The 22,857-nt window shown below is 48.9% G+C and overlaps 1 protein-coding gene across 2 annotated transcripts in view; it reads left to right on the top strand.

Annotated features, from left to right (window-relative positions):
• Positions 1-19,030, top strand: part of BCL7A (BAF chromatin remodeling complex subunit BCL7A) — a 30,377-nt gene extending 11,347 nt beyond the window's left edge. Inside the window, exons 3-6 of one of the 2 annotated variants that reach the window (XM_072722772.1) lie at positions 391-487; positions 4,290-4,457; positions 12,529-12,650; positions 16,016-19,030. In XM_072722772.1, coding sequence (XP_072578873.1) covers positions 391-487; positions 4,290-4,457; positions 12,529-12,650; positions 16,016-16,087 — 459 coding nt within the window. In that variant the 3' untranslated portion in view covers positions 16,088-19,030. Of the gene's footprint in view, positions 1-390; positions 488-4,289; positions 4,458-12,528; positions 12,714-16,015 lie in introns of both variants that reach the window. The other variant, XM_072722771.1, reaches the window with a different exon arrangement.
• The last annotated feature ends 3,827 nt before the right edge of the window (positions 19,031-22,857 follow it).

Raw genomic sequence — 22,857 nt, 5'->3', positions numbered from 1 at the left:
GACCTGGGTCTTCTCCATCCCTCACCTGGCATCACTCTACCTACTCTGGGCAAGGTGACTCTGGCCTTTTCCCTAGATACTCTCTCTGAAGGTGGAGGAAATTCTCGTGAGCTTGGCTGTTTGCATGCCTGCTAATGCTGACCTCACACACAAGGCAGGTTTATGCCCAGCCTCCACCACCCCGCCCCCAGCCCAGCCCCAGAATCCTTCCTTCTGCAGGTGAGGCCCGTAATGAGACATGTTCAAATGCAGGCCAGGGAGAGCCCTCCAGAGACTTGCGGGCTCCAAGATGAACCAGCTGAATAAAATATTCATATCACCCCCCAGGGGCTTGCTTACGCATGCACACACAATATGGTGACTCAGTTTCTGCTCCATTTTCTCCTTCAGAAGAACAAGAACAAGAAAAAAGGCAAAGATGAGAAGTGTGGCTCTGAGGTGACCACGCCGGAGAACAGCTCCTCCCCAGGGATGATGGACATGCATGGTGAGCTCTCCTGCCAGGCCCTGGGCTGTGGCAGGGCCCTCGGGTTTTGTTCTCACCAGCAGGTTTGTTCACATTCCAGGCGAGGGTAGGAGGGCTGGGCAGCACCGGGAGGCCTCTGTACCCAAGAGAAGGCTCAGCGGAGGAGAAACTTCTGTTCCCAGCACAGCAAGCCATGAAACATAAAACAAGCCAGAGACGCAAAATAAGACCTTCTTGCCTAGTGACACAAACCTCACAGGAGATGACCTGTCAGCCCCGTGTGTGCTCAGGAACTCTTTTTTGGGTATATGCTCATTTTCCCTCCTAGGCCTGACCTACCATAAAAATGATGATATTTTCCATTTCTGATTTTGCTTTGGCTGCTGGGAAACTCTAAACTGGATTTTAACATCCTGTTAATCACTCTGGGACCCTGGGGACCTGCCTTCCACATTGACATCCTGCCTTTCTTCGCTGACTTATTTTCAAAAGTTATGTCTCACTGATTGAATCCAGGCTGGAGACCTGCTTTAGCCAGTCTGCAGTTTTGACATTGCTGGGGTTGAGTTCCTGTTTTGCCTTGTTAACTGAGAGGAAAGGCACAAATCATAAGTGATGGCTTCATAATATGTATCCAGATTACATTCATCCGTGTAACCAGCCCAGATTGAGACGGAACGTTCCTGGCAATCCTGCCTGACTTCTGACCTGAGAGATTCAAACATAAAATTTCTGAAAAATGGGGTTTCTGATATTCATAAATTAGGAAATGTGCATTTCTGCCATCCTTTGAAAAATCAGACCCAGAAACTCTGGGTATGTTCCCTCAAGGCGGCAGCAGCTGTTTCTACCAGAGGCTGTGGCCACTCCAGGACCACCTGCCTGGTCTGCCAGTAGAACAGCTTGTACCACTTGCCTTTTCCCATCTTTTGATCCCAGTTTCTATTGTCCTTTTGACCACCCAGGCCTTTCATACACCAAGCTGGTATTAGATAAATAAGTACACCAAAGGGGAATATTGGTTTGATCGAGTTTCTGCCCCCTCTGGTTCTGGGGCTGTCTTGCTCTGGGGAAGGAGTGCCATTTGCCTAAGCTGACCATTCTAGAAAACACAATCACGAGCTCTGAGGGCAGGCTTCAAGAAAGTACAGAGGGGTTTTGCTGATGGCTGATGTGTCAAGAAAGCCCCTCACTGGCTGTACAATCGCAATTGAATTATTGGGCACAATTGAACTAGGTATTTGAGCTGGGACAAATCTGCCCCCTGGCATCACTTAGATCCCCACTCTCTAGGGATTGAGAAGACATCCCCCCCCCCCCCCCCGCCCCGGCTCACAGGTGAGAGCCTTATAGAGCAGAGGACAAGATCCCACCTGCGTTCACATCTGACTCCCCAGGATCTCCCCCGGGTGTGTTATTTAACATGTAACCTTTAGGTCTGTTTTCAGTCTGTCCAATGGGAATGGTAATGCCCACTTCATAAAGTCCTTTTGAGTATTAAATAAGATAATTCCCTAAAAGCCCTTTGGTGTGTTAATAGATGACATTTAAGGAGCTGTCACAATGTGCCAAGCATCTCGCTAAGTCCATTTCATGTCTTACCTCATTTCATCGTAAAAACAAGTCTCGTGCAGATAAGGAAATGAAGGTTCAGGGCAGTGGCTGCCCCAGGTTAGGAAGCTCATGAATGCCAGTGGTGGCCTTGAGGTTCTTTGGAGGCAGAATCCAAGTGTGTGGCCACCAACCCAGGCATTCCTGATATAGGAGCCTCACTCACCTTCTCAGTATCCTTTCCATTTTAGTACATGTGCACCCAAGACCTGTGTGTAGCCACCAGACATGGATGTGTCCAAAGGCAAGGAAAGATATAGGCCTGGGCAGGATGATCTGAAAGGCTCCCACTGGGTGAGTGGGCATCTGCAGCCACCTCTTTCGTGTCTGAGAATCTACCAGTGTTAACTTGAGTGTCAGGGTCATGTGGTTACCAGGTGACCAGGTTAACCTCCAGCAGCTAACTTGTTAAACATTAGTGCTTGTTGTCCTTAATTAACATAACTTCATGCTGGGATCCACGGGTTGGGTCTCTGCCTTTCATTCACATGCATACCTAGGTTGGTATAGGAAGAAAGTTCAGATTTTCTTAAAAGGCAAATCAGGAGAGCACACTTTTTTTTTTAAGTCCCAGAATTAACAAGAGGATGCTTTTGTGTAACTAGTACACTTAGAATAAGATGCAGTTTACCTGGCTGGGACCGTGTGACTGCCTGGTGCTTCCTCAGCAGGTTGTTTGGAGTTGGGCAGACCAACCTGAGCAAGGGGTTCTGCTGCTTAGAGCCTCAGTCTCTCCCTCTGTACAGGAGGGAGGTACCGGCCCCTACCTGGCAGGTTGTTGGGAAGATGAAACAAAGTGACCGTCAGTGTTTTTGTTCAGTGCCAGCATGTAGTAGGTGCCTAGAATGTGTGAGTGTGCTGTTCCGTGTCTCCCTCTCGTTCTCTGTTTTACAAAAGTAGCCTCGGTCCCAGGTGCCCAGCATGGCCCAGAAAAGCAGTGTGGTAATATTTTTGAAATCGCCACTTGGGTATCTGCAACTTAACATGACTCTCTCAGGCTAAGATAGGGTTCAGGGCCAGGGGATATGTGCCCCTGGACTCTCAGCCCTGCCACCAGCTCAACCACAAATGCTTTGTTCAGATAGCTTCTCTTTTTTTCTCTGTATTATGAAAAATTTCATAATTGAGAACAGTAGGAAGAATAGCGTGATGAACTTCATATATCTGTCACCTAGGTTTTCACTAGCATGCCATGTTTGCCTCATCTTTTTTTTAATATATTGAGTTTTTTAATTGAAGTGCAATTTACATATAAAACATGCATAGCTCTCAAGTGTTAAGTTCAGGGAACTCTGACAATCGTAGGCAGCCCATGCTGAAGTGTTTTAAAATAAGTTTCCCTGCATTCCCTCAAAATAAGTTTTAAGTCTGTGGCTAAACCTTCAGCATGCGTCACGAATAAATGACATTTCTATACACCTGCGATGCTTTCACTCCTAACAAAAGTCATAGTTACTTCATCATGTCTTCTAAATCCCAGACTATATTCAAATTCCCCAGTTGTTCCAAAATGTCCCTTACAAGCTGGCTCATTCCAAACAGAATCTAAGTAGTTTTCACATGTCCTGTTTAGCTGTTAATTCTCTTGAATTTCTTTGTAATAATCTTCCCTGCTTCTCTCTTTCTCTCTCTCTCTCCCTCTCTCCCTGTCTCCATCTCTGTTTCTCTCTTTTCTTTTTTTGACCTGAAGAGCTGGGTGGATTATTCTGTGGAATACCCTCCCTTCTGTTAACATGTCCCTCTCACTCTTTTATTTTGTATCAGGTGGAAGTTGGTCTAGACACTTGGTTAGATCAATGGAACATTTTTGGCAACACTTCGGAATGGACCGTGCTTTAGCCTTTGTGTTGCTACAGAGCCAGGTGCACAAATCTGGCTTCTTCACCCAGAACGAGGCCTCAAATGTCCTCTAAAGACTTAAAATGTGGGAAGCCCTGTCTGTAGACAGCTGCACCTCTCCTCCCCCAAGGACTGAGCCAGCAGGGGAAGCTCCCAGAAGCCTCTTCCTTGCAGAACATGCAGAATGGCCCCAGGTGGCTGGCTTATTTCCGAAGTGTCTCCTTCCCTGGGAGGAAGGAGGCTGAGCCCCTAACACACCTTTCCTCAGTAGCTGTGGCATTTCACCCTGTGGTTCTGTCAGAAAGCTGAGCCCCTAACTCACCTTTCTTCAGTAGCTGTGGCATTTCACCCTATGATTCTGTTCCCCTTGCAGATGATAACAGCAACCAGAGCTCCATCGCAGATGCCTCCCCGATCAAACAGGAGAATAGCAGTAACTCCAGCCCTGCTCCGGAGCCCAGCTCAGCTGTGCCTGGCGAAGGTACTGACGCCAAGGCTGATGAGGCCCAGGCCGATGGGAAGGAGCTCCCTGGGGCCGAAGGTATGTGTCTGCAGGGACTGAGCCTTCATGTAGTTGGTTGATAGGTCTCTAGGAGGCCCTGTTACATGCCAGCCCCTAGAAGATCACGGTAGAAGAAAGGTAATGCCTAGACTAGCTCATATTCTTGTGGGGGAATTTAAAAATCCTACAGTCTAGTTTTTGGAAGATAAGTTCTGTGGCAAACCATAAGAGAAATAGAGAGTCTTGGTGAATTATAGGGACTGTTTTATTTTTAAATAGGGTGGCCAGGGAAGGCTTCATTAAGAAGGTGACATTAGAGCATATTAGGCTAAAATTAGGTAAGGGAGCAAACCTTGTGGAAAAGTGGGAGAAAGCACTATGGCAGATGGAATGGGCGGTGCGAAGGCCCTCAGGCAAGGGTATGCTCAGTGGCTGGGGAAGGGAGGATGAAGGGTTCACAAAGTGAGATGAAATCAGAGATGAAATCGAAGGACCTTGAGTGTTGGGTATCTTAGGCCACTAAACAGGCCCTTGCTTCTGTGCCGAGTAAGACAGGATTGAGTGCCATGGTCTAGAGAATCAGTTTGGTTGCTGTGATTGGGAACAGATAGTAGGGCTATAGCAGTCATCCAAATGGAAGGTGACTGCTGGTGTGGGCAGGGTGGGAGCGATGAAGGTGGTAAGAAGTAGTCTGGTTGTGGAGGACATATATGTACTTGTATATGTGTATGTTTATTTTTGTCTATTTTGAGATCTCTGGATTCTTTTTTTTCTAAGATTTTATCTTTTTTTTTTTTTTTTTTAACTTTATTTACTTATTCGTGAGAGACACAGGCAGAGGGAGAAGCAGGCTCCATGCAGGGAGCCCGATGTGGGACTTGATCCCAGGATTCCAGGATCATGCCCTGGGCCAAAGGCAGGCGCTAAACCTCTGAGCCACCCAGGGATCCCTGGATTCTTTTTTGAAAAGATTTTATTTATTCATTCATGAGACACATAGAGAGACCCTGGGATCATGACCTGAGCCAAAAGCAGACACTCAGCCACTGAGCCACCCAGATTCCCGAGATCTCTGGATTCTTTTTTTTTTTTTTTTTAAGATTTTATTTATTTATTCGTGAGAGAGAGACAGAGACAGAGACAGAGAGGGAGAAGCAGGCTCTATGCAGGGAGCCTGACGTGGGACTCGATCCCGGGTCTCTAGGATCACGCCCTGGGCTGAAGGTAGCACTAAATCATTGAGCCACCCAGGCTACCCAGATCTCTGGATTCTTTATTATTATTATTTTTTTATTTTTTAAGATTTTATTTATTCATAAGAGACACAGAGATAGAGAGAGGCAGAGACACAGGCAGAGGGAGAAGCGGGCTCTATGCAGGGAGCCTGACATGGGACTCGATCCTGGGTCTCCAGGATTACCCCGGGCCGAAGGCGGCGCTAAACCACTGAGCCACCTGGGCTGCCCGGATCTCTGGATTCTTAATGAAAATTTTCAAACATACAGAAAAATGAAAAGAACAGGTTACTGTCCTGTATATGCCCACTGAATTTGGCAATTATTAATTTGTTTTGCTTTGTCTGTAAATATTTGGGGAGGGAGGCATTTGAAGGTAACTTACAGATCTTCCCTGAACACTTCAGTACACATCTCTTAAAAATAAGAATTTTCTGGGATGCCAGCAGTTGAAATTCTGCCTTCGACCCAGGGTGTGATCCTGGAGTCCTGGGATCGAGTCCTACCTTGGGCTCCCCGCAGGGAGTCTGCTTCTCTCTCTGCCTATGTCTTGCCTCTCTCTGTGTAATTCATTCATTCATAAATAAGTAAGCATATATATATATATGCTAAAATATATATATTTAAAAAGATTTTAATATATATTTATATATATAAATATTTAAAAAATATATATTTATTATGTATATATTTTAAAAGATTTTTTTACATGATCACAAGTACTATCATTACACCTAAGAAGACCAGTCCATAGTTCTTGATTGTCCGATATCGAGGTATATTTTGAAGGTCCAAGATGGGAGTATGTGTTGACATGTGGTACCTGGGCTGAGCGGGGACTGGAGGGTGACCCCTAGCATCTGGAGGGATGGCCTTGCCAGAATCTGTGAAGAGAGGATGAGGAGGGCCAGCTGGGGGTAAAGCACCTGCAGACACCCAAGCTGAGCATGAGATCTGGCTGCTGTGCTGTTTACCCAACAGGGAAGGCAGCGGAGGGAGGGAGGCTTCTCTGTGTCATGGCATCGATTCAAACCCCGTTCCATTGTCTTTGACACACTTTCCCACACCTGCTTTGTGTGAGACTTGGTGCTGGTCCACCTCCTGCCCCAAGAACTCAGAGGGAAGCAGGGGGATATGGACACCAAAATTGAGAATGAGACTCCCCAGAGGTCGCAGACAGACTAGATCTAGCACATGGCATGGGGCTGCTGCTATTTTTATTTTTAATTTGAATTGGATGTCAAAATCTTAAAATGAAATAATTTCACTTAAAATAAGATTGATTTCCACCTTCTCTTGAGGAAATCAGAAGATCTGACAATACTGAGTCTGCTTTTCCGTGGAGCAGCGCCCGTTAGAGCAGACACGTGGTTGCCCTTCCAGGGAGGGTGAGTGGGCCCACTTTGGCCAGCTACCACACTCCCCGCCACTCCCTGATATGACACTGAGTCCCAAGAGTCATGCCCTCGTATTACTCCATGATCACTGTTGCTTTTCTTATTGTACATTTAAAGGAAAAATTAAGATTTTTTTTTTTAACCTATTTCTCATCGAAAGTAGACAAGTAAAAGTCTGAGAGGTTGGGGAATAGGAGAATAGGGGCAGCCTGGGTGGCTCAGTGGTTTAGCACCTGCCTTCGGCCCAGGGTGTGATCCTGGAGACCCAGGATCAGGTCCCACGTCAGGCTCCCTGCATGGAGCCTGCTTCTCCCTCTGCCTGTGTCTCTGCCTCTCTCTCTCTCTCTCTCTCTCTCTCTCTGTCGTGAATAAATTAAAAAAATAAAAAAAAAGGAACAGGGGAATATTCCTTTAGGGTTTTTTTTTGTGTGTGTGTTTTTGTTTTGTTTTGTTTTGTTTTCTTATCTGTGTCTGAGTTGAACCATCCCCATGACTCATTCGTGGCACTGCCTGGCCCTTAAGGGGGCTTTTGAGTTTGTGATCAATGCTATGTTAGTAAGAAAAGGGAGCCTAGTGGGCTGAGAAAAGGCTTTCTGGAGAAGGTGCTGCCTGACTTGGGCATACCCAAGCATGAGCAATGGGATAGAAGGGGAATGAGCAGTGCAAGCAGAAGAGACCAAGGGGCAGTGCCTGGGGACATGCAGGGGGAGTGGGGAGCCAGCCAGGCACGAGGGTCTCAGGACCTGGTGTGCCTTCCCTTTCTGAGCCGGATGAGGAAGGCGCTCATGTGCCAGGTAGACCTGTGGGTGGGGGGTAGGAGGGATGCAGGTGACCCTGCACACAGGAAGTAATTCAGGACACAGACTGGACAGCCCCCTCACCCAGAGCCTCCAATGTCCTCCCCCTGCCCAGGAGGACCACTGTTGAGTCTAATGTGCTCCCCTACGACTCATTAGAGAGATAGTGCATCTAGAAGAATCTAGATGTGATTATAACCTTTTTTAAGACTACCCTTAACAATCACCTTGGACGTGCAGGCATTTAAAATTTGGGTAGAGGGGCACCTAGGTGGCTCAGTGGTTAAGCATCTACCTTTGGCTCGGGTCATGATCTGAGGGTCCTGGGATCAAGTCCCTCATCGGGCTCTGCATGGAGCCTGCTTCTCCCTCTGCCTGTATCTCTTCCTCTCTCTGTATCTCTCATGAATGAATAAATAAAATCTTTAAAAAATAAAATAAAATGAAATTTGAGTAGATCTCCATTTTCCTCCAGAGAAGTGGTGGACAGGGTTTCTCAACCTCAGTACTGTTGGCATTTGGGGCCATATGGGTCTTTCATGTGGGGCCATCCCATGTGTGATGGGATGTTGGGAAGCATCCCTGGCTTCTCTCCACCGGCTGCCAGTAGCATGCCCCACCCCTGGTTGTGACACCAAAAATATTTTCAGACACTACCAGATGCCCCCCCAGGGGGCATGGGGCAAAATCATCCTTAGTTGAAAGCCACCATAGTGGCAGGAGGTTTGACATGGGCCTTCCAGGTGAGCATCCTCTCTTGTCCCCATGACAGCCCTGTGTTACTGTGGCTCTGCGGGCAGAGGGCAGTGGAACCAGTGGGCTGGGACCGGGGACCAGTCACATCTAGGCTGACACTTGCTAGCAGCACAGCCTTGGGCTGACAGCGTCACCTCCTGCAAGCCTTCCTGTTTCCTTATTTATAAAATGAGACAAATGAAAGTTGCCTTCCTCATCAAGTCCCCAAAAGGAATGGGGCAGGAAGGAAAGCAAAGTGCTCACCCAAGCCTGAGCCTGACATGTCAGGAAGGCCTGGTGAGTGAGGGGAGGTAATACGTATCTGCAGGTCCGGGTGTGCACACATCCTGGCTTCTTTCCCATCCTGTGTGCTTTCTCCCTCATTTCTCCTATGTCTGGGATCTGCATCTCCTTTGCCCTAAAACTCAGTTAAAGCTCAACTGCAGAAATTGCTTCTTGGTTCGCTGCTTCCAGAACTGCCATGTTTTGGTAACTACTACCCCCACTCCCTACCCCCCCTCCTTGTCCCTACTACCACCAAAAGCTTTACCAGTCTAGGTGGGAACTATACCAGAGTCCTCTTCTGAGGACCCCAGGCCACTGGGCCAGCCACAGTTACCCAGCATTGCTGGGGTGGCAGGGTGGAGAGTGTGCCACAGTTGAGGGGAGCCCTCATGGGAAAGGCATGAAAGCCTCCCAGGTGGGTGCATGCAGCCTGCAGGACAGGGTGGGTTAGTTGCCAGCTGTTGACCTTGCTTTGAACTTGTTTACTGCTGAGTGAGTTCAGGGAATGACATAATGTCCAAACTCACTGGACTAAATTTAGGTCCTAGGAAAATAATTTCCCTTGGGTGAGTTCCAGCACCAGCACTAGAGAATCAGGCCGCTGCACCAAGCCCTTGAGTGCAACGTGAGCTTTAGGGGCCAGTTCCCATGGAGCTCTCAGGCCGAGCAGGGGGTCAGCATGACTCTCCGGGTGACTGTCCATGACTTCTGCACCTCCCTGTCCAGTCTGCAGAGCTCACTGTGTCAGGTGAAAAGGAGAGGCCAGAGGAGGCCAATAACAGTTCAAAGTGTTTGCTAAAGCAAAACATATATTAGGAAATAAAATGTAATGTTAACATGGATTAAAAAAAATTTTTTTTTAATTTTTTTTTTAAGAATTGAGATGAAATTCACCCTCTGGGGTGCCTGGGTGGTTCAGCTGGTTAAGCATCTGCCTTCGGCTCAGGTCACGATCTGGGATCCTAGGATCAAGCCCGGGGTCCCTGCTCAGTAGAGAGTATGCTTCTCCTCCCTCTGCCCTTCCTCCTCCCATTCATGCACACTCCTGTGTGAGATCTCTTTCTCTCTCTCAAACAAATAAAATCTTTATTAAAAAATAAAAAAGAAGAAGAAAGAAAGAAAGAAATACACCTCTGTCCAGTTCTAAAACATTTCCATCGCCCCAAAAGGAAACTCTGTATGCATAAACTGCTGCTTCCCCTTCCCCGTGGTCCCAACCCCCACCTACTGCCAATCTGCTTTCTGTATGCATTTGCCTGTTCTGGATGTTTCATGTAAGTGGGTGTGTAATATGTGGGCTTTTTGTATTTGGCTTCTGTCACCCGGGATCGTGTTTTGGAGGTTCATCCACACTATAGCAGGTGTCACTCCCTCCTTCCTTTAAGTGACTCAGTAATACTCCACTGTGTGGATGTGCCACATTTTGTTTTTTGATTCATTTGTTAATTTACATTTGGGCTATTTCCATCTTTTTGGCTGTTGGAAGTAGTACTACTATGAACATTCATGTACAAATACTAGTTTGAGGACCTATTTTCAGTTCTTTTGAGTCTCTACCTAGTGCTAGAGTAGCTGGGTTTAACTTTCTGAGGAATTGCCATTCACATGGGCGTTCAGAGTAAAACAAGGGGCATCTGGGTGGCTCAGTGGTTGAGCATCTGCCTTTGGCTCAGGTTGTTATCCCAGGCATCCTGGGATCGAGTTCCACATCAGGCTCCCTTTGCCTATGTCTCTGCCTCTCTCTGTGTGTCTCTCATGAATAAATAAATAAATAATCTTAAAAAAACAAAAACAAAATAGAGATGCCTGACTGGATCGGTCCGTAAAGTGTGTGACTCTTGATTTCAGGGTCGTGAGCGGGAGTGCCATGTTGGGTATAGAAATTACTTAAATAAATAATTTTTTTTAAGTAAAACAAATATCAAACAGTGTCAGGGTTCTGGGGAGTGTGGTCCTGTGCCCTAGGTAAAGTTCCTCCCCGCTGGGGTTATTTTGTTACTTGAGCACTTCCCCTGTCATTCCACTTAAGTCCACACAGTGACTCACTTGACACGGTGGCTGTAATCAGCCTTGATGGTTTTTAGGGGTCCCTGAGGAAGACCCCCAAGCCTCTCTGCGATAGCAGAAATACCCAGCTAAGGCCCTGGCAGAGTGGCAGGCCTCTGGGTCCTGCCCTCAAGATATTGGGGCTGCTCGTTTGGGAAGTAAGTGCATGTGTTAACAGCAGCTTACCTGAGATGGACATGCCAGGAGGTCAGCCTCCTTGGGAGAGGAGAGCCTCACACCTGCCTTCTGCCCTGCTCCCCAGCCCTCTGCCCCGCACTGGCTTCAGGCTGTGGAGTGCTGCCGACTTTGGTCCATCTCTCCATATTGCTTGCTCACTTTAAAACTGAAGCCTGGATATTTTCTTTTTCCTTTCTGCCTCAGAAGCCTCAAAGTAAGACATTATTGAGTATTCTAGTGCACTTTGAAAGAAATCAGGGTGACGGGGATCCCTGGGTGGCTCAGTGGTTTGGCGCCTGCCTTTGGCCCAGGGCGTGATCCTGGAGTCCCGGGATCGAGTCCCACGTTGGGCTCCCGGCATGGAGACTGCTGCTTCCTCCTGTGTCTCTGCCTCTCTCTCTCTCTCTCTCTCTCTCTCTCTCTGTCTATCATAAATAAATAAATAAATAAATAAATCTTAAAAAAAAATAAAGAAATCAGGGTGACAAATGTTGTTAGGGCCTTGGATGCAAGCAGAGTGGGGCTCTGGACAGGATGTTGCTGCTCCCCCCGTGAGCTCTGTGGCTCGATGCCCAAAATAAGCTTCAGGTACCAACACTGCTACCTCGTACAGCCAACTACGGCCTGCCACTTCCTTCAGCTAAAGGAGCAGGGCGGGGAGGGGAGCAGAGAGACTGATGCATAAGAAATAGCCCAAATAATTGGTGAAACAGGATTCATAAATAAGTGATTGCTTGATAGAAGCCATGAAGTCATCTTGCACACTCTTGTATTCAGAGAATTTTTAAAGACATGAAAATTTTTTCTAAAATTCTGTGTGATCTCTGTCAGGGGGGAGAACAGAGAATTAAAAGCATGTTGGGGGAGAACATCTGGAGAGATGAAAATAAATCCTCTGAAATGTTAGTGGGTTGGTAGTTGTGGGTGGGGTGAGATAATCACTGATTCTAACTTTTTTTCCCTGTATTTTCTGTTTCTATGCAATGATCAGTCATTGCTCTGAGGTCAGGAAAATACCCATATTATTAAGAGAAATGTCTACAAAAGGGCAGTTACCTCCGCAGGCTCCCCAGGTGCAGCATGCAGGCTCTGGAGTGAAAGAGGGAGGAGTCAGCAGCCATGATGTTTGGAACATGTTGTGCCCACTGGAGGGCGCCAGATGCACATGGCACAAAGCATGCAGCATCCCTAAGATGTCCTCTGGGGCAGGCGGCAGGTAGTGGGTGTGCAGGAAAGGGCTGGAGGCCCTAGGGCCAGCCACTTAACATGACCTCACTAAAAACTTAAGAGGCTTCCCAAGCCCTCCCAGCTCCTTGCAACCCTGACAGACCGCCTGGCCACAAAAACTACCCAGTTCCAGGTATTTTTAGTAATAGGTCCATCTGGTTCCACATCTCACGTGTCTGAAAACAGCTTCTGTCATCTTGCTTTCCCTTAGATGCTTCTGACGAGCAGAATTCACAGTCTTCAATGGAAAACTCGATGAACAGTTCAGAGAAAGTAGAACGGCAGCCATCTGGAGACGCGGGTCTAGCTGCAGAGATGTCCGCAATCTCTCAGGTACCTCGATCGAGGCCTCAGAGGGGCAGCCAGATCAGCCAGGAGCCCGTTGGGGTGTCGGGGGTACGTTGAAAGGTGTTTTGTTATTTTGTTTTGTTGTTTTTTCCCTGTATCCATGGAGCAGGATTCGTGAGTATCCTGTGTCCCGCCCTGGGCATTAGAGCTACAGCAAAGGCCAGGACACAGGGCCCAGCCCTCAGGGAGGAGGATATAGGAAAAGGAGGCATCCTCTTTCCCAGCCTCAGCTTTATCACTTTGTTTACCCAGGTCCACGAAAGCATTGCCTGCTCTAGTGACTTAAAGTCAACTTCCTTTATTGCTGGGACAATAAGTCTTCAGAATCTTAAATGCAAGATGAATCATGTTTTGGAATTTTGCAACTGACTGCACTGCCCCCTTGCTTCGACCCCGTTCTGGGTCATCACTGTTTGTCAGCATCTGGTCTGAATCAGACAGTGCAGGAACAGGTGGCTACTGGCTAGGAACAAACACCCTGGATTCGAATCCCAGCTCCTTAACTTAGCATAACCGAGCCTCCTTGTCTGCAACTGCCAAAATGGGGTCATAGAAACTGTCTTGGGGCCAGAGTGCAGATGGGATGAGAGAATACGGCTAACACGCTTGGTGTGGAGCTGGACACGGGAATGCCCCAGATGCCATCATTGTGATTTTTCACTATCAACCCTCTGGGCTCACCTAAAATGAGTGGGGACCCCGAGGTGTCAAAACTTCAACTAATAAAACGATCTTCTAGTACCTCAGGAGAAACTGACAAAAAGTAGCAGCAGAAAGGTTGGAAGGGGCAGGGGGTGGCAGGATGCGTCTGCGCTTTGCAGAGCCGCAAGCCAGGCCTCCCCCAAGGGAAAGTGCCTCCTGGACTCTAATGTCTCTATCCCCTTACCTGCAGGACACTCCTCCAAATGACCAAAGACACAGAAGGAGTGTTGATGGAAGATATGTTTGCAGTGGCAGGAAATTGGCCACAACCTAAGTTTGTCGAAAGGGGGCTGGTTAAATAATCTGTGGTCATGGATGAAACAGATGGGTATGCAGCTGTTAAAAAGGGTGTGGTTGACCCAGGTACAGACAGACAGTAAAGAATTATCCTCACAATGTGAAATGAGGAAAGCAAGACCTAGAACCTCAGGCATAGCATGAGCCCACTTGATTAAAAATCAAAGCCTTGTGTATAGTTTGTAAAAAACCAGGATGTCTGCTGGGATCTCCTGGCCTTCCAAACTCAGTTTTTTTTTTTTTTTTTTTTTCAACTTAGCTTGAAACTTTGATCCATACCCTGGCGGCATCTAGTGTTACCCCCCTGCCCTGCCCCACCCCTCAGATATCTGAAAGGTACAGGGCTCTTACATTCTAACATGCCCCCAACCTGCAGTCCCATTTCCAGGGAACCCAGACCTGAAATGGAGCCTCTTCCACTGTCTTATGCACACACAGACACAAATATTCGTCTACAGAGCTCCCAGGTCTACGAGCAAAGTGGAGGAGGATGCATTTTAGTTAAGCAACTCAACATTGACATTTGGCCATTCCTGTGTTTAAAAAAAAAAAAAGCTTCCCCAACCTCCCAACAGGAGGAATACTCTGGCTGTTCTCTGTATTCAACTGTCCTGAGCTTGTAGCTCCTCTCTTTTGTTCCCCTTTCTGTTTCTCCGTCCTCTTCTGTACCTTCTGGTACACAGAGCAGTTCACCTCTCTGCAGGCTCCACTCCCAAGCTCATATGCTGTCCTCCCATCCAAGTGCTCTACAGAACCAAAGGCCTCCTCTCCATTGGGACCCAGCATCCTCTGAAGAAGGCACAGTACCTGCTTTGTCCTGTCATGACCATATTGGGCTTTCATCGCTTTCAGAATGAGAAGAAGGGAGAACACAGAGGCGGCTCTTTCAGCCTCTCTATGATGCCTCAGGGTCTGCCACAAGAAGCTCATACACAGCTCACATCAAGGCCCTGGGTCTCTATATTAAACATACACTGGGCACCCATAGTGGACCAGGCCCTGTGTCAGATACTAGGGACCCAGGATGAGCCAGAGATGGGGTCCCTCCCTGCCCTCATGGGGCTCATGATGTGGTGGGTGAGGAAGAGACACAGCCAGGATATAGCAGGGACAAGCAGATGACAAGGTCATAGCACGTGCTCCAGAAAAACCAAGATGAGGATGAAAGGAGGCCTGACAGTGGAACATTGTTTGGGCTGGTGTAGGCAGAGAAATGGGCTGTGAGCAGGAATTTGAAGGATGAGAATACAGGGCCATGAGAGTAGGCTTTCTGGTCAGAGGGAACCAGAGGCTTGGGCCTGGAAATAGGAACAAGCCTGAGAACAAAAAGGAAGGCCAGGGGTCTGGGTCTAGCAGGCAAGGAAGAGAACAACCAGTTGGGTGCCGGGTCTTCTCAGCCTGGTAAGGAGCTGGCATTTTGCTCTGAAGTCAGTGGGAAAGCATCAGTGGGTTTTATGTTCTGTGTATGTTTCTATTTGGGGATTTCTTGAACTATGTTGAAAGCTGCCTAGGGACTGCACGGAGCAGGATGCTGCCTTATCTGGGCAGGTGATGGGTGCAGGTGCCGACAGTAAGGACGTGCAGCTGGGAGAGGTGGGCAGGTCCAAGGGCGTTTGGAGATGGAGTTGCTTGCTAGCTTCTTGCTAATAGGTGGTGTGTGGGACCAGGAAGAGCAAAGGAGGCCTCCTTTGCTCTGGGCAGGTGTGGTGTCATCAACAGACTTGGAGGTGGGGGGGTGGGCGCTGGTCAGGGTGGGTAAAGTCAGGAGCTGGTCTCAGGTGATGGCTCAGATTGGAGATACCGGAGTGGGAAAGTCAGGGTGGGGCGTGCGTGCTGGATGTTTTTGGGCCATGGGACTTAGGAAGTGTTCATAACTACGGGCCTTCTCCCCAGAATAACATACATGTATGTTAAACAAATGCTGAGTATCTGCCCAGACCAGGCACCCAAGCTGGGCTCTGGAGGAGCCCTGTGACCGACCACATGGCAAAGTCAGACAAGGCCTTTGAGCTTGGAGAGGTGAACTTGGAAGTTGTGCACAAATGATTACCCTAGTGATTAATTACAGACCAGGAGGCTGATGATGGGGAAGCCCTCCCTCCCTCTGGCTGGTGTGGTGAAGGGGAAGTGGGGAGCTTAGAGGCACAGGGGGCAGTGCGCTTAGGAGACCCCGAGGGAAGCCGCTGTGACAGGGACAGGAGGGGCCCTGGTGACACGGGGTTTGGTAAACATGGGCCACAGGGTCAGAACTGCGGTTTTGAACCATAGAAGCAGTCCTCAGTTTCCCCTACGGCTGGCCTACACCGCTCCCCTGGCGGCAGGCTAACCTGCATCCTCTCTTCTTCCCCAAGGATTTGGAAGGAGTGCCACCCTCTAAGAAGATGAAACTGGAGGCCTCTCAACAGAACTCAGAAGAGATGTAGACACTACATTCAGTCCTGCTTTCCATGTTTCACGGGAGGTCCATCTGCAGGCTGAATTCTAGAATAACTTCACCTGAGCAGTTCCTCTCGGGTGCAGACAGAACTACTAATTTTCCAAGTTTACCAAGTGCAAATCCAAGAAAACCCAGAACAGCGTAACTTCTCAGACACTGAAGAACTTTCTGCTGTGAAGCAAAACCCTTGAGTGTTGAAGGGACTGACTGTCTTTGGGAAGGCGGGGTCGACAGCTCAGGAGTGTCTGCACACTGTCTCTGAAGCCAAGATCACATTTGTGTTGCTGCTGTATTGTTTCATCCCCTCCCCACCTCTCCCCCACTTCTCTATTTAACGATATAAGCTATTCGAGGGTGGTACCGATCAGGGAATCGGTTTTCATCGGGGCTTTCCACTGTTTGCCCGATTCCTCCCGCTTTCTTTTTTTGTGCCTTGTGCCCTTGAGGTGACCTCTGGCATGTTTTCCTGGTTGTTTTGCATCTTCCTTTGCAAAGTGCCCTCGGGTTTTGTCCAGGTGGCTGATGCCTCCGTCCTCACGCCTCTCCTCCCTGGCCCAGGACTTCAATCTAGCGGAGCAGGCAGGGAGGAGGGGGATCCCGAGACCTCGGAAGAATGGGACTTCCTCAGCCACCTGATTTGCAGGTGTGGGGGTGTTGGGCACACCCTGGGGCCCTGGCTCCTAGGTCCAAGGTTCGAGGAATCTCAGATGTTGGGGCACTACCCTGAAGGGCTGGCTACTCGATGTGCTCTCAGCTTCTTCGGGGCATCTGAGGCCAGTGTTTCCAAGCCCACCATGGCCCGGACGGACACACAGAACCCTTCGATTGTTCTGGCACTTGCACCCTCTACCCCCACCATACCGCTTTCTCCCACACCTCCGAAGACGAAATGGCTTCTGCGGCTGACTGCAGAATTGTCTCCTTAGGACGATAAAAGGGCTGAGGAGGCTGGGAGCAGATGGCAGGAAGAGCTGGTGCTGAACTTTCTCTCCTAGGATGTTGCCTGGATTTCAAATCCGTAGTAACCTGCTACCCTCTGCCTCCCCACCCCCCATAGGGAGGCAAGATTGCAAAGCATGTTCCTGACTCTCAGAGCCAATACTCTGATGGCCTCTCATACCTGGGATGCGCTGACCGTCCCCACCAGGGAGCAGACCCTGATGATTGAGCCTCAAAGGCCAGGAACCAGGCACCCAGGAGTGGAAAGCGCTATAGTCCTCCAGAAAGGGGTGATTGTGTCCCTCCCTTGCCTCTGTCCTCTGCCTGAGCCGAGACAGCTTCCTCTCACTAAAATGGAGATGTCCCCTTGGATGAACTGCCTGATTGTTTGGTTCTGAGGCCTGGTTTGCTCTTACTTCCTAGATGGACTCCTCGGATCTTAACCCTTTTCCTGAGCTTTCTTTACTGCACTGGACTTGCAACTCCCTTTGAGTTGAGTGAGGGGTGGGTGGGGGGTTTGCTTTGTTCTGTGGTTTTTTGTTTTTGTTTTGTTTTCGTTTTTATTTTGCTGATTGGTGCATATTCAGGTACCACCTTTGATACCTTTGACGTGTGGATCTCTCTCCTGACCACCATGGAAAGTGTCTGCCAGATTCCTTTCAAAGTTTCTGAGGGTGAGGCTCTTTTTTTTTTTAAGGGAGCCAATCTATATCCTGCACTTCAAGAAGAATCAAAATGTTCCTGAATTTCAAATACCTCATGCAAAAATGTCTCCTGAAATAAGGGAAAAAAAAAAAAACTTTGAAAATCTTAATGTTGAAGTTTGCAATGCCGAGAAAGGTTTCTGTCTTAAAAAAAAAAAATCCTTCTCAATTTTGCCCCTCAGGCAGCCAGTCCTGTGCAGAACTGTGCTCTGCGTTACCTCTCAGCGTATCTCAAGGCGGCTTTACCTCCAGATCCTCTAGAGCTAGAGTAACTTGTTTTCCTTTGCAGCAAAAACTCCATTTTGATGCAAGATGAATTTGGATATTTATTTCCTTTCTTTTTGGGGAATGAGAGGTTAGAACCAAGACAGCTGAAGGAGAATGACACGCATCCACAGACACGGCAGGTCGGCCGCGGTGGGTCCCCCCGGGTCTCCTTCCGGTTGCGGTGGCCTCTCTGGACAGGCAAAGGGGGAGTCAACGGCAGTGGTTGAGGATGAAGACGACATCCGGGACACACCGAGGCTGTCATTTGTTTTTCTCTGAAGTGCCTGAAGGTAGGAAGGAGCCCGTGGCCCGGACCACCCCCCACCCCCTGCCCCGGCCCCTGCCATGGCCAGGCCCGGCCAAGCGCCAGCGGCCCTGCACTCCTCTCTGGCCAGGAAAGCCTTCCACGCGGGACGGTGAGACTGCAAAAATCCAGATGTGCTTCCTTCCCCGATGCAGCCCACTGCTCGGAGCCACCGTCCCCCACCCACCCTGCGCCCCTCACCCGCCTCCCACCACAGAATCTAAGACCTTGCGGCTGGTGAGGCAGTGAGCCGGGGTGAGGAGTCCTCCCCAGATGCCTTCCGCGGACACCAGGCCCCACGGCCTAAAGGGCTCCCAGGGCAGCCTTCCTCCCGCCACTCATGAAGTTGGGGGAGCTTCGGCTACACATTCCACAAAGTGCTGGCACTTACACCCGCAAACCTGGAAGGCGGTGGACCTATTTCTAGGGTGGTGACCTCCCATAACAAATGATGTCATGGTTTGGAATGTTCATTATCGCCAAGGACCTGGTTAGAGGTATAAAAAGACCTTTTTTTCACCGTTACCTAATTTTTTTTTTTTGTCCTCTTATGTTTTGGGTTTTTTGTTGTTGTTCGTTTGTTGTTGGGTTTTTTTTTTTTTTTTGGTGTGTTGTACAGCAGTATAATTTTTCACTTATTTATTCCATCAGTAGATATGGTTTGTACAATGTACAATGGTTCCATTTCAGAAAATAAAAAAATTCAAATCATGAACACCAGTGTGATTTCTGTAGCATTATAATAAAGAATAAATCTGATCAATGGTGAGAAGGTCCCTGCACCGGTGGCTGCTCTGGTCTCTCCTACATGACCATGTGGCCCTGACTCTGTAGGACACCACGCTCCTTGCAGGCAGGTGACCTCCCGTGGTCACCTTAGCTGGCATCTTGAAGCATTGGCTGGGTGCCCCAGGCAGGTGCATAGACCGCCTTGTTGAGATGAAAACACAGCCCCAGTTGCGTAGCCAGGCTGAGCCCTCCTGTAAAGGCCACGCCTGCTCCCTGGTCAAGGGCACCAGTTTGCCATGTCCCTGACTTTGGGAGGCTGTGGCTCATGGTGGGGACTCTGAGAGGTCAGCCCAGAGGTGGATTGTAATGTCTTAACTTGTCCTAACTAAGTGACTTGTGACCAGGGCAGAGCCAGAGCCTTCCTAGGGTTCTTTCCCCTCCCAGCAACTGGGGTACTTCTCTTGCCCAGCTCAGACTCCCACCCTGGAGTTGACTAGTTTCTCTTTCTCTGGCCTGACCTGACCCCCTGCCACCTCTTCCACCTGAAGCCTGGGCCTGGCTGAGCCTCCTGCAGGGGGTGGGGGTGCTGAGAGGTGCTGAGATGATTGTTTAAGCCAGGCCTGCCAAGACTCACCTGGAGGCAAATGTTCTTGCCTTTGTTTTGTCTGCCTCTCCTCCCCACTACCCTTCCTTTTAACATGTTCTGTTATTTTTACCAGGACTAATTGCTCAGCGAAATAAAATCCTGAACTCCTGATAAAGTTCAACTTGACAAAACAAATCATAGGGGCCTTGTTTGCTTAGCCAAAACTATGCTTCTGCTCACACCCTTTTGCTCCCTCCTCCACTGTCCTCTCTAGGTATCTGCAGCTCTGTCCTGGATGGAATTCCTTCCAGACTTGTCTCTATGGATCCACCACCCTTGTCTCCCCGCACCCGTTAAGTTTCTTAGTTATTCTCTCACTCTCTATGTGTCTGTCTTGGGATCATTGTCGCTTTCAGTTTCTTATCTGTCTGTGGAGCTGACTTCCTCTCATGTCCACTTATCAGGGAGCAGTCGTGCACAAGAGCTGGGAATTTAAGCTTGCAGGTATTCCTGTGAGCATCATGTGTGCCGGCATCTGGGCAGTAGTGACACAAGCTTGAGCTTTTCCCTCTAGGCAAACAAATGAGCCAGTGTGGGAAGATGGCCAGTACAGTGTGGAAGTAGGGGAGGTACGCTTTGATGAGGGGGCAGGGTCAGGGAGGCTTCTAGGATGGTGGAGGGAGTCCAGGCATGGAGCTAAGAAGCTCGTTTTTTCTTATTGATGCTAAGGAGCAGGCTGGAGGTTTCTGAGCCAGGGCTCTGCTGGACTTGGGATAGTATTTCCAGGGAATGGCATGGATTGGAAAGATCAAGACTAGAGATGGGGACAAAGCAACTAGGAAACTGGGGCAATAGGCCAACTGCTCCCAGGCAATCAGTACTGCAGCCCAGTGAGGTGGAGTCAGGTGGGCTGCAAGAGGTAGGTAGAAAAATTCAGATCACTCTTAGCCCAGACCAAGCCAACAGGGGTCAAGGGGGTTCACAGTCAAGACCAAGGAGGGATTGCAGACCCTAAAGGCCAAGTCTTTTTTTTTTTTTTTTTTTTTTATGATAGTCATAGAGAGAGAGAGAGGCAGAGACATAGGCAGAGGGAGAAGCAGGCTCCATGCACTGGGAGCCCGACATGGGATTCGATCCCGGGTCTCCAGGATAGCGCCCTGGGCCAAAGGCAGGCGCCAAACCGCTGCGCCACCCAGGGATCCCTTTTTTTTTTTTTTAAATTTTTTTAAAATTATTTATTTAACTAAAGGCCAAGTCTAACCCTCCCCCTTCTCCCTGCGAGGAATGCTTTATTTCCCTCCAGGAGTTCCCGGTAGACACCTTCTCTTAGCCGGCTGCATTCCCCTCTTCTGCCAGTAGGGGTCACCCCTGCCCATTCAGTTCCAGGGGCAGCCCGGTGATGCAGCCTTGTACCATCAGCGTGGACCCTCCCCCTGGCCAGTTTGTTCAGGGATGATCACATGAGCCAGCATGGCCCAGTGAGAATCAGCCCTGGGATTTCTGAGGGAACTGCTAAGAGTCCTACTAAAGCAGTCACTAGAGAATTCCCTAGAGAATTCCCGCAGGGCGGCGTTAGGAGAGTCCTGTCTGAGAATGAAGTGAACACAAGAATGAAAGATGGGGAGTGCGAGTGAACACTCGGCCCCAACCAGCCCTGCCGCCAGCCCTCCTCCTGAACTTGTCAGTCCTGTGTCAATAAATACCCTCGATGGGTTAGGTCCATTTAACCTGGGTTTTTTCCCACATGAGCCCCCAGCAGTCTGTACCAGGGCTTAGAGAGTCTCCTGGATGAATCCAGAAGGAGGGGGAGTTGTCCATATGGTACCTCTGACTGTCATTGTTTTGGAGAGAGTGTCTCTCTCTTCCCTCTCTAGTTCCCCTTATAATGCTCCCATGTGACAAGGACTTAGATATTTCAGAGTTAAGGAAGAGGATATAAACAGGGTAACATGGACCCATTTTGGACTTCCGAAAGAGCCTCTTCTATAATCCTCAGAACTCCAGCACTTCAGAGCTGTGTCACCTCAGCAAAGTGACTTAACCTCTCTGGGCCCCAGTTTCCTCATCTATAAAATGTGAAGAATAATAGTGCCTATTTGGGTTGTTGCAAGGATTAAATGAATTAATACAAAGTGCTTGGGACAGGTCCTGGCACATAGTAAGTCTCAATAAATGTTAGCTGCTACTGTTATGACTGTTATAGTCACTATTTTCAATCACATCTGGACTCCAGAATCCAACCCCTAGAGAATGAGACACAAGGAAAGGCAAGAATTGCCCATCCCTGGCTGCTTTGGGCTTGCCTCCTGAGTTATAGTTGACTCTCTGAAGACCAGCCTCTTCCCCCAAATTGACTTTGGGATTGACTTTGGGATTATCCACCCAGAGTGATCAATAGTCTGAATCCTGCCTTGTGGGATGAGTAGAAGCCTGCCAGTAAACAGGAAGAAGGGAAAGCGCTCCTGGCTGAGGAGATTTGAGGACACATCCCTGCCGCGGTACCGGCTACTCAGTAAAGCAGGCCCCAGTGGGGAGTTTTGGGGTCTTGAGTCTCAGAGGAACAGCCTACTGAGGGCTCCAGTTTCCAGCCTTCCTTCTTTACCACTGTTTTTCCTCCACAGGCTCTTCAGAGAAAAGCCCCTGGGGGGCAAGGACCAGGATGTGGTGCCAGGCCTGTGGGTCCTCTGGGACACTGGCACCCCTGGATGCACTGGGTGACTTGGGCTCCATGGCTTTCTCTCTTCAGACATTGGCAGAAATAACAATTTGCTTTGCACCAAAGAATCTCAGGTGACTCTTAATTCCTGCTCCTTTCGCCCTCGGGACTCCCTCAGTTATGAGCTCATTTGACCTCTGTGCCACCTGGAATGGTACTTTAGAGCAGAGACCAGCCTCCCCATTATACAGATACAAAAATCGGGGCCAAGGAAGTGACTAGAGTCCTGCAGGGACTCAGCCTGTCTTTCGCTAGATGAGGGGTCAGCAAGCCCAGCCCCCACCCCATTTTTGTAAATAAAGTATAGGAACACAGCCATGCTGGATGCTTTCACGATACAACAGCAAAGGTGAATAGTTGCCATAGAGTCTGTATGGTTTGCAGAGTCAAAAATATTTAATATCTAGCCCTTTACAGAAAAAGTTTGCCAACCCCTGCAGTCATCCACACTTTCCTATGGAAATTCTGTGTAGACGAAAGAATAAGAATTTACTACTATGTGCCAGGCACC

Source organism: Vulpes vulpes, chromosome 10, assembly GCF_048418805.1.
Source record: "Vulpes vulpes isolate BD-2025 chromosome 10, VulVul3, whole genome shotgun sequence".
NCBI classification, from domain to species: domain Eukaryota; kingdom Metazoa; phylum Chordata; class Mammalia; order Carnivora; family Canidae; genus Vulpes; species Vulpes vulpes.
Note: the sequence above shows the minus strand (reverse complement) of the source record. Positions and strands in the feature narration are given on the sequence as shown.